At 37.2% G+C, this 12275-nt stretch overlaps 1 protein-coding gene across 3 annotated transcripts in view; it reads right to left on the bottom strand.

Moving 5' to 3' along the window:
- LOC137244220 (scavenger receptor class B member 1) overlaps window positions 1-12275 on the bottom strand; it is a 159743-nt gene that overhangs the window by 92306 nt on the left and 55162 nt on the right. For 2 of the 3 annotated variants that reach the window (XM_067772908.1, XM_067772909.1), the window contains exon 4: window positions 9708-9958. In XM_067772908.1, coding sequence (XP_067629009.1) covers window positions 9708-9958 — 251 coding nt within the window. The remainder of the gene's footprint in view (window positions 1-9707; window positions 9959-12275) is intronic. The other variant, XM_067772910.1, reaches the window with a different exon arrangement.

Below are 12275 nucleotides of genomic sequence, written 5' to 3'. Positions count from 1 at the left end.
CATAGAACCGGCTGCCTTGGGAACGTGGATATTTTGTTCAAAATACTTAGCGAGTGGAAACTGGACACGTTATTTGGGCATCTAAATTGTAAATAAATATATCTATATATATAAAAATGGTGTGAAAAATGTATAGTAATTCATCAATTGAGAACGGCAGGACCGATTTGGCTCAAATTTTTTTTCAGTTCTTCGTAATTGCTAGAAGGTTTTTACGAAAGAAAATTTTGGGAGAACCCTGCGGAAAAGTCGGAAAATTGGAGAAATCGAAAATTGAGAACGGCAGGACCGAATTGGCTCAAATTTTTTTTCAGTTCATCGTAATTGCTAGGAGAAGGTTTTTACGAAAGAAAATTTTGGGAAAACCCTGCGGAAAAGTCGGAAAATTGTAGAAATCGAAAATTGATAACGGCCGGACCGATTTGGCTGACATTTTTTTCAGTTCTTCGTAATTGCTAGAAGGTTTTTACGAAAGAAAATTTTGGGAGAACCCTGCGGAAAAGTCGGAAAATTGGAGAAATTGAAAATTGAGAACGGCAGGACCGAATTGGCTCAAATTTTTTTTCAGTTCATCGTAATTGCTAGGAGAAGGTTTTTACGAAAGAAAATTTTGGGAAAACCCTGTGGAAAAGTCGGAAAATTGGAGAAATCGAAAATTGATTATTAATATAACGAGATAAATAACAGATGGCGCTGTGCTTAGGTTGAGCGTAATTTTACAGGTGCACTTTTCTCATTGTCATTTTTTATTAAACAAATGTGCTATCTTTCTTGCTGGAATTGATTCGATTTTTTCTGATTTTCGTGTTCATTGATTTATTTTTCTGATTTCGGATAGTCATATATCGCGTCTCACAACTACAAACGGTACAAGCATTACGATCAATTGAAATTCCATTGCGATATTTATCAATTCGATCATGTTTTAAGAAATTAAGTTTGCGTGTAAAAAGTGAGGTTATCTTCTAGAACTGTGGGCATATATTGCGATACATTCATTCCGTAAGTATTTTTTTTTTAAGAATTTTCTTTTTAATAGGATTAGTCAAAAATTACTTTATTGCATTTTAGCTTGAGTTATTTGCTTGACTAATGCCTCCTATTAGACGATCAAACCTTGGACGACGTACACGCCGTCCAATAATTAGTCAGAATGTCCGTGATAATCAAACGCAAGAGGAACGTGCAGAAGAAAATGAATGGAGACGTGCCCATATTGCACAAGTTCGCGCGGCACAATCACCACCACAAATTCAAAAAAATGTTGTTGGAACACCATTCATAAATGTAGGCTTGAATCGCGCTACTTTCGAATACGATTCCGCAATAGCCTACAAAGATCTTCGCTGCGTTTCAATCAGAAACCCCCGGCTTATGCTGTGCTGGTGGCAAAGTGAAATTACCCGTTTTAACCCACCCGCTAGAGCCATTGTATTCGTTACTATATGGAAATACAATCCAATCAAAACATTTTCTAGAGAATACACAAAAATATAACGGATGCTTTCAAATGACATCATTTGGAGCCCAAGTTGTTGATGTACCCGGCTACAATCCTACTTTTAAGGTAATGATGTCCCATTATTATCAAAATGAACAACTATTGTTATATTTTTAGAAATTGCTTCCAAATATTCAGATTCAAGGGCAAATTCACCATCGAGCGGGCGCTTTGTTACCACTACCGAACGCTACCACTACTGCGACTAAACGTGAAATGATCAGATTGTTCAAAACAGCATTGGATATGATGCCTTCAGACGACCACAAAATTATTATTAGAGCAGACAAAAGACCTGCTGGAGGCCATGCAAGACAATTCAATGCTCCTACTATCAATGATGTCGCAGTGGTGATTGTTGGCGAGAATAAGGAATAACGCGATATTGTTCTTTACCGTCGGGATGGTGGACAATTGAAGCGCGTTTGCGATAGGAATCGGTCATATGATGCACTTCAATACCCGTTGATGTTCTGTCGTGGAGAGGATGGATATAACTTCAATATAAAGATGGTTAATCCAACTACAGGTTTGTTTACAAGTCATCACTTCTATTTTATTTTGCAACCGAGTTCGAATTCATATTTCAGGAGAAGAAACGAATATGAAGGTCAGCTCAATGTATTTTTATGCGTATCGTTTGATGATTCGGCGCGATATTGACAATCATCTGTTGAGATATCGCCGGTTGTTTCACCAGTACTGCGTTGACATGTACGTCAAGGTCGAAACGGAGCGCCTCAATTTCATTCGTTTCAATCAGTCCAAGTTACGATCAGATGAATACATACGCTTGCGTGATGCCATGGCTACTGAAGGAGATGCAACCAACATCGGTTATTTGACCATTCTTCCAGGGACTTACGTTGGAAGCCCGCGCCACATGCATGAGTACGCTCAGGATGCGATGACGTATGTGCTGAATTACGGACGGCCGGATTTATACATCACGTTCACTTGCAATCCGAAATGGCCTAAAATTACGAATTTCCTGATGACAGGACAAACATCCAGCGATCGACATGACATCATTGCACGAGTGTTCAGACAAACGATCAAAGTACTCATGGATTACATCGTTAAGCATACGTTTTTTGGCATAATACGTTGTTGGATGTACTCGGTTGAATGGCAGAAGAGTGGCTTACCACATGCACACATTTTGCTTTGGATGCTTGACACGATCTATCCAGATGATATTAAATCGATCATTTCTTCCGAAATACCAGATCCAGAAACTGATCCGGAGCTGTACTCCATTGTGACAACGAACATGATCCATGGTCCTTGGGGAGTCCAAAACCCAGACTCGCCGTGCATGGAAAACGGAAATTGCACAAAGCGTTTCCCCCGTCCGTTGGCGGCTGACACAATCTCTGGAATCGACGGATATCCATTGTAGCGGCGTCGTTCTCCAGATGACAATGGCAGATCAATCGTGATGAAAGTGAAAGGATCGTTCCTTTTGTCGAAAACGTTCTCAACTCACTGCAATGTTGAGTACTGCAATTCCATTAAATCCATCAAATACGTTTGCAAATATGTGAACAAAGGGAGCGACATGGCGGTATTTGGCATTGTTGAACCGAATGCAAACGACGAGGTAACGAAATTTCAACTTGGACGTTATGTGAGTTGTAACGAGGCAATTTGGCGGCTGTTTTCTTTTCCGATTCATGAACGTCATCCGCAGCACATTTAACGCTGCATCAAAGAGGTTTCAACGCCGGAGAACAGGTAATGTTGTTGCTTGCTTTACTGATGTCTATTCCACCGATGCTCTCGGACGAATATGCACAGTTCATCCACGCCAAGGCGAATGCTTCTATCTTCCCTTGCTTTCGGTTAACATCAGGGGCCCTACATCCTTCGATTCCCTGCGTACTGTGGATGGTGTGCTATGCGCCACTCTCGCCGATGCAACTGTTTCATCGCCAGCGAATCAAATTCGTACATTGTTTGCGATCATCATATCCGCATGTAATCCATCGAACCCGACCGCATTGTGGGAAAAATATAGGGACGAGATGGCTGACGACATTTTACGCAGATTTCGCATGACAACTTTGAATTTCGATCTTCAAATTAATGACGGGATGCACAACGAAGCGTTACTTCTGATCGAAGACATGTGCATCCTCATATGCGGCAGTCTGGTGTCGACATTGGGAATGCCAGCGCCAAATCGTTCGATAAAAGATGCATTCAATCGGGAACTGCAACGGGAGCAAGACTATGATCGAGATGAGCTGGCCGAAAGAGTCCGAACAAATGTGCAGCTGTTGAATGCAGAGCAGGATGAAGGCTGTTGACGATGGAACGGGAGGCATTTACTTTCTCGATGCTCCCGGTGGGACAGGAAAAACATTAGTAATTTCTTTGATTCTGGCTACAATTCGGGAAAGATCTCAAATTTCGTTGGATATTGCTTCCTTTGGCATTGTTGTCACATTGTTGGAAGGCGGTCGAACTGCACATTCAGCTTTAAAACTGCCGATGAATCTACTTACGGCAGACAAGCCAACGTGCACAATGACCAAGAATTCAGCGACAGCAAAATTGATGCGAGAATGCAAAATCATCATTTGGGATGAATGCACGATGTCGCATAAACGAGCTTTTGAGGTTGACCGAACGATGAAGGATTTACGAGGTGATTCGAGACAATTTGGCGGGGCTATGATATTGCTCTGCGAAGATTTTCGCCAAACGCTACCTGTCATCCCGAAATCTACTGCTGGCGATGAACTTAATGCATGCCTGAAATCGTCGTATTTGTGGCGTCATGTCAAGAAGTTGAAGTTGACCACGAACATAAGAGTTGCGTTGCAGAACGATCGGCTCTTGAATTCTCGAGACAACTGCTGGTGCTTGGCAATGGCCAAATACCTGTTGATGTCTCCACTGGATTAATATCGTTCCCGGCAAATGTTTGCGAGTTCACATCGTCGAAAGAAAAACTCATCACCAAAGTGTTCCCCGGCATTGCACAAAATTATAAAAATCTCGATTGGATTAGTGAACGGGGAAAACTTGCAGCAAAGAATAAGCACGTCGATAGCTTGAATTTGATTATTCAAAGTCAAATAGCTGGAGAAATGCATTCATACAAATCCGTTGACAGCGTGCTCGACGAGGATGAAGCGACAAACTATACAACAGAATTTTTGAACTCGCTTGATGTGCCAGGAACTCCGCCGCATAATTTACAGTCGAAAGAGTGATCGATCATAAACATGTTGCGGAATCTGAATCATCCGAAATTGTGCAACGGTACGCGGTTGTCCGTCAAGAAACTGATGAAAAATGTGATTCAAGCTACGATTATCAAGGGCAAATTCAAGGGAGAGGAAGTCCTTATCCCACGAATCCGATTATTCCATCTGATCTTCCATTCCAATTCAAGCGGATTCGATTTCCGGTTCGATTGGCTTTTGCAATGACAATCAATAAATCGCAAGGCCAATCGTTGGAAGTCTGTGGGATTGATCTCGAATTTCCATGTTTTTCGCACGGTCAGCTGTACGTTGCCTGTTCGCGTGTTGGGAAACCGTCTTCGTTGTTTGTTTTTGCGCCGGAAAACAAAACAAAAAACATTGTTCTTCATATGGCTCTCTACTGATTTCGATTCCGTTCAAATAAATAACATTGAAATTTGAACTATTTGTGTTTTGTTATCCTTGAAGTTTATCTGAAGGCGTTAAATTGGGGGGTGCCACACCTCTTTTCTAAATGAAAGGAAACGGGAAAGGAAACGGGGGAAAAAAGGGAAATGGAAAAGGGGAATGAATAGGAAGGGGAAAGAGAAAGGAAAAATAAAGAAATATTTAAAGGAGAAAAGAGGGAGAAAGCGAATGGAGAGATAAAGCTTGAGATATGAAGCGAGGTGCGGAATTTTTTTTATGAGCTTCTAAATGACAAATGCTTCCGTTTCCAGGAAAAGTTTGTAAAGCACTGGAAGGAATATTACCGGGCAGGATAACATCTGCCGGGCCAGCTAGTTTAAAATAAAGCCGCAACAAAAAATGCATAAATGTAAATAGTTTTAGGAAGTTATTTCAAGAAACAAATATTTCATGCACTGCTAAAAGAATTTTGCATTTCGCATGTGTTTCAGGTTTTGGAAAATATTTATATGTAAGTAAGCACTTTGAGGTCTAAAACTAACATTTATGCTTTTTTATACTAATCGCCATGCACATATTCCAATAATTCAATATTTTTACAAAGCTTTTGGAATTAGTGATCAAGAAACGCTGTTATGATATATATTGCAACGATTTTTCGTCATCCCTTGTCAAATTTGGTTTCGAGACAAACCGGGTTCGGCGTTGTGCCATCATCAGTGTTGATTTTCGTTCTGATCTGTTGTTGTCGTTTGTCTTGTATTTATAGTTTGTAGGTACATGAACAGGTATTGTCAAAATTGATGCTTGTGTATATTAGCTATGTGTATGTGCTGTGTGGTCATTCAGAACCGAAGGTGGGTTTTACTGATCGATATGTGTGGCTTACTGAGGAAAATGAGTTTTCAAACATTTGAAAACATTTTTGTTTGAAAATGTTTCTCATTTTATCACTTCATAAAACGCGAATTGTAAGATTGATCGTGTGCAGCTCAGAGTACAAGATCCGGGGATGAATTTTAGAGAAGCGTATTGTGATCTTAAATCACTAGCAACTGAACTATCCGAAATTCGAGGCACTCTCTGTGAAGAAGCAATAGAAAAAGCGAAGTCATTTTTTTAAAAAATGGGATATTGATATAGTAAAACGTGTAAGAAGGCGGTGCAAAATCTCCAAAAAATCGGCTAGAGATGTTGGTCTTTTCGCAGAATGTGAAATTTCTCGCATTAAGAAAAGTTTTCTCGATCGTCTTCAACAAGAAATATTTACAAGATTTACACGACTAAATGACCTTAATTTTAAATTTGGAATTCTCTTAGACGTTGGAAATTTGGTAAACAAGAATAATAACGACTTAGAAAAAAATTGCAAGAACTTTGGTGAATTTTATAATACAGATTTCGATGGAACAGAACTTTTTACCGAAATATGTGACTGCAAAATATTACATTGCAGTATAAAAGAAATTAAACCTAAACTCCGTTAGAATTACTTTCTTTTATAATCACGTATGGAAAAGATGGTTTTCCAAACTTGCGAGTGGCACTTCATATACTCTTGACTATCTCAGTATCAATTGGTAGCTGCGAACATTCGTTCAGCAAATTATAACTGAGTTTGACATATTTCCGATCAAGGATGGGGCAAGGTCGCCCAAGTGGCCCGGTTTTTCAGTAGTTGGTTAAGCTAAGCTTAAACTAAGTTTGCTTCAACTCTAATCAAATCTAAACTCCAGTTATACTACTGAGCACTTCTTCAGTCACAGTTTAAAGCCACCTTTGTGGTAGGTTATTTTGTACGGCAACATTGGTGTTTTATTATCTAGATAATTTGTAGATACGACAACAGCTGGATTTTGCTTACCCAACAAACATTTAAAAGATATTTCTCCAGCGAAATATATATCTAGTTCATGATGTGATATCCAACATCATTATCTAGTTATTCTTAAACCAGATAGTTGTCAAGTTAATATCCAACTTCATTCTCCAATCACTATCCAACCTTTGAGAAATTTTTTGAAATTTATATTTCTCGAGTTGGTCTCCAACATCATTAGCATTTTCAAATTATTATCCAACCTTTGGGGGAATTTGAGAAATGTACAGTATCTACTCAAATGAATATTCAACACGTTTCTCCAGTTGATATCCTACATTGCTATCGAGTTGGGGTGAAGTTGAAAGAAAATCTCCATGGTAGTACCCCCAAACCCAACAGGTATTTATTGTAAGAAATAAACACCTGAATGATAGCAGTAATTAAGCGTAACTTATCAAAAATAAATTATATATATTTTATTTTGTTTCCGTGAAAATACTGTACCATTGGAATCTTACACTTGAGTCCAGTCAAAGAACCACAAATTGGGAACTATCATTTTTAACTTAAGTATAGCATTTTTCGCTTTATAAAAAATTCCCTCTTACAGAGTACGCTGAGTACACTATGATCGTTGGAGAGTATGTATTTCACTGATGATTACAGTGCATATGCAGCCGCTATGATTCTCCGGGCACGTAGAGGTTTCTTGAATCTAAACGCAAGAATCTATAAAAACATATCGTCTCCACTTTGCACAGTATGTAACTTGCAGGAGCCAGAAGACGTTTTTCACTTTATTGGCACATGTCCGATATAGAACAACATTCGTTCCCTTTACTTTGGTGAAAGAACTTTAGATATGGCCAAGGTGGTTGACAGTGTAAATGGATTTAACTTCGAGGATCTGGCCAAGTTTCTCGCGGAAAGCTTTACAATTAGAGACTTATTATTAAATGGATTTTTGTAACTCAATAGTATTTTATTTAGCACGTGGTGCGACACACAAAATACTCTGTTATTGTCGCTATTATCTACTTTAATTTATTTATTTGTTTTGATGTACGCAAAAGCATAAGTCATACTCTGTATCGGATTTTTTGGAAAAAATAAATATATACTACTACTACTATTATCCTCAAATTGACCATTGTTTCGTAACAACTCTTGGGGTATGCTAGTTATAAACATGAGCACTAATGGTACTCAAGCCCAAATGCTTGTTGGGTATATTCGACGCCATTTCGAATGAACGCAAGTCACCGAGAAGTTAACTAGAGTTTAACCCAGATAGGCTGCTTAAGCTCAGCTTAAAATTCAGCAAAATTAGACTGAAAAACTGCAGAATTAGTTTAAGCGTAGTTTAACTGACAAACTGAGTTGAACTTGTTCTGAAAAACCGGGCCTAAATGTGGAAAAAGAGAAATTTGAAATGATAAATTTTGATGGTATTGATATATTTGCTTCCTCAAAGGCAAGCAAAATTTGCACATAGATATTAGTTTTAATTATGTATTATAATCATATTATTATTAAATATGTTTTTGAGTCAACTTATAGATGATATCTTAAGCCAACGACTTAACTGGAGTGAGCGCCAAAAAATATTTTGGCCCGGGCGGAAGGAAACCTCACTACGCCACTTTGAGTTAATGCAGTTATTTTTCTCATTAATCACTGTCACACATTTTTTGACAGCATTTTCAAAACAAGCTTTTTCTACCTAATTGGAAATGTTTAATCAGCACTTTACTTTAAGCAGAAAGAAAAATGTGTTAAAAATGCATTTAAAGAATGAATTTGAAGGTTTGTAGAACATTTGTATTCACACGTTCTCCAGTTTTGTAAGAAAAGTTATCTCCGCATTAAGGTTCAGTTTCTCATGAATCCTCCCAAGGCAGGCTCACATGGCTTATACAATTTTTTTGATTTTGTTATTAGAGAAGGATTTTATTTCTTTAACAAAAAAAAATGTAGTTCTGCTGTTGCGAAAACGCAACAGATGTACGAAATGGGTTAGTTAAGTAAAATATTTTACTACCAAAACAGCAAAAAACTACTGGCTTCACTCGATGAAATGTAAGGCCCGGTTTTTAAGCTTGAGCTTAAACCACAGTTAAGTCTTAATACTCATCTTAGTTTAGCGGTCAAAGTTGCAGGGTTATAAATTCTAATAAATTTTAACTGTAGTTTAAACTCACACAAAAACCATAAACAAAATTTAAGGCGCGATAGCCCCCGAAGAGATTTTAGGCCGAGCTTCTCTTCCAATTTGCATCGTGCTGCTTTCAATTTTTCCTACAAATTGGCGGAACGGGGCCTTCTTGTTTTATGCCGACTCCGAACGGCATATGCAAGGCAGATGAGTTTTCACTGAGAGCTTTTCATGGCATAAGTACACTCGGAGTGCTTGCCAAACATGTTATAAATGCTCCATTGTCGCGCTCTCTACGTGAATTTAATGAGATCTCTAATTCTATTATGCTTGATTTTTCTTTTCCAAAGTCTGTTTTTCTTAATTTACTTAAAACTGTTTTTAGTCAGGCTTAGTGATTCGTTTTAGTCATTAAGAACCATTGTTGTTTTTGACTTTTCGAAAAAATAAAAATAAATAAATAAAACACTGCCGAGGGGCGACCTCGCATAGAAAAATTCTCTGGTATTGAATGAAGTTCGTTAAATACCAGGAGGTTTTTGCGTTGTTTATGAATACGACCCGATGTTTTTGCCACTGTGAATAATATTACTAAGTACTCACGTATTCATACCAGTAGGCAGGTATAACCATTTCACTGAATCGCTGCATTTCCCTGCTATATCCTGACATATCTGGTAAGGGAATGTTTGATTGAAATTTGTACCTTTCTTCTATTGGGATACCAGATATTGGTTCGATTACTACTGTCGTTTCGTGGTCGATACTATTTGGGAAGAGTCCTTCAAAGTGTTCACTCCAATTATATGTTGTATAATAGAAATGTGGTTTCGAAAATGCTGCTGGTACATCATCTGCAATAAAAAATACACAGTGTAGTTGAAAAATCCGACGCCGGGAGATTAGTTATTCCTACATAATTTTATTACCCTGGATTCAATGACATTAGACGTTATCTCATGCTAAAAACAAAAGTAAAAGTTTATCACATATTTTAAGTTTTCCCTCCTGGGTGAAAGTTTCGCAAATGTGTGAGGTTCGACTGATATCCGCCAGTCATAAGCATTCTATTTCCGGTAGCCAAAGGAAATGCTTCTCGTTTATTAGTAGATGGTATAGCAAACATGTAGTATTTTAACAGGGCACGTCCAAATAGAGAGCGTGGTTTAACAGCATATGATCAGTTCCGAAGTTCAAGTTAATGTTACAATAATGAGTTCGAACATAAATACTAATAATAGAAGTGGGAACAGATGTTAACAGGCATCATAAACGCAGGGCTTAAACTGTGGGATTTGTGTAGGAAAATGTTACAGAAATTACATGAGAGATTGCTTATTAAAATACGTGAATTATGGGAGTAAAATAAAAATCCTATAAGTTTGAAGAGACTAAAAATATAAAAACTATACAAAGGAAAATAGTTCGAAAACAGCCGAATAACGAAGAAAAATAGCTCGTAAGCAATTTTTTGAATAGAAAATAGTTCGAAAACAATTTTTTTTTGGAGAGGAAGTGGCTTAATTGCGGCGGATACCGAACTTAGAAAAGTTTTACGAAAAGTTGGACAAGGCAGTTGCTGAAGGAGTTGAAACATGATCGGTTATCCGAAAACAAAAGTAAAAAAAAATTAAATCGTTTAAAATCCCGCCCACGCACCTCGTGTATTTTTTTATTTTTAAAAGTTAATAAAAATTTACAAAGGGAAATTTATAAAAAAAAGAACTTTCTTTAATTTATAAAATCAAAAAAAATTGAAAAAAAGAATTTTTATATGAACACGTGAACAAGTGGGAAAAGTCATACAAAAAAAAGTAAATTTGTTGAAAAAAAAATATTTATTAAAATAATTATTTGAAAGTTTCAATACAAAAAAAAAGAAACAAAAATATTATATACTAATCAAAAGTTTGTCCCGGCCGTGCACGGCGTCAAACTAAGAAAAATTTTAAAATTTTTAAAGTTAATAAAATTAAAAACTTACAAGTGAAAAAACAAAAAAACATTACAAAATCTGAAGGATAAATTATATCAATACCTGAAGTGAACCGAAAAGTGATACAAAGAAAAAAAAGCTTATTTGTTAAAAAGGAAATAAAAACTAACTATTTGTATGTGTGGATACAAAAAATAAGAAATAACAAAAATAATATCTAATAGAAATATCTAAAAGAATAATAATAAATTATTATGTAGGATTTAGAGTGCAGAAAAAAAATGAGAACGAAAAATATTTAGAAGTTCGAATACAAAAAAAATATATATATATGTATTGTGAAAAGATTAATGTAAGGTCGCAGTGGGCGAGTGAGCGAGTCAAAAAGCCTCAAAAAATGATATCAGTTATGAAGACGGGGTGTTAGAAAAAGGTGTTAAATAAAAAACAAGTAAGGAAGGCTAAGTTCGGGTGTAACCGAACATTACATACTTAGTTGAGAGCTATGGAGACAAAATAAGGGAAAATCACCATGTAGGAAAATGAACCTCGGGTAACCTTTAACGTGTTTGTATGACATGCGTATCAAATGACAGGTATTAAAGGTATTTTAAGAAGGAGTGAGCCATAGTTCTATAGGTGGACACCTTTTCGAGATATCGCCATAAAGGTGGACCAGGGCTGAATCTAGAATTTGTTTGTACGATATGGGTATCAAATGAAAGGTGGTAATGAGTATTTTAAAACGGAGTCGGGCTTAGTTCTATAGGTGGACGCCTTTTCGAGATATCGCCATAAAGGTGGACCAGGGGTGACTCTGGAATTTATTTGTATGATATGGGTATCAAATGAAAGGTGTTAATGAGTATTTTAAAAGGAAGTGGGCCTTAGTTCTATAGGTGGACGCCTTTTCGGGATATCGTTATAAAGGTGGACCAGGGGTGACTCTAGAATTTGTTGGTACGATATGGGTATCAAATGAAAGGTGTTAATGAGTATCTTAAAAGGGAGTGGGCCTTAGTTCTATAGGTGGACGCCTTTTCGGGATATCGTTATAAAGGTAATCCAGGGGTGACTCTAGAATTAGTTTGTACGATATGGGTACCAAATAAATGGTGTTAATGAGTATTTTAAAAGGGAGTGGGCCTTAGTTCTATGGGTGGACGCCTTTTCGAGATATTGCCATAAAGGTGGACCAGGGGTGACTCTAGAATTAATTTGTACGATATGGGTAT

This window comes from Eurosta solidaginis, chromosome 3 (genome assembly GCF_040869045.1).
Source record: "Eurosta solidaginis isolate ZX-2024a chromosome 3, ASM4086904v1, whole genome shotgun sequence".
Taxonomy (NCBI): Eukaryota; Metazoa; Arthropoda; class Insecta; order Diptera; family Tephritidae; genus Eurosta; species Eurosta solidaginis.
The sequence above is the reverse complement of the archived record's forward strand: the minus strand, read 5'-3'. Positions and strand labels throughout refer to the sequence as shown.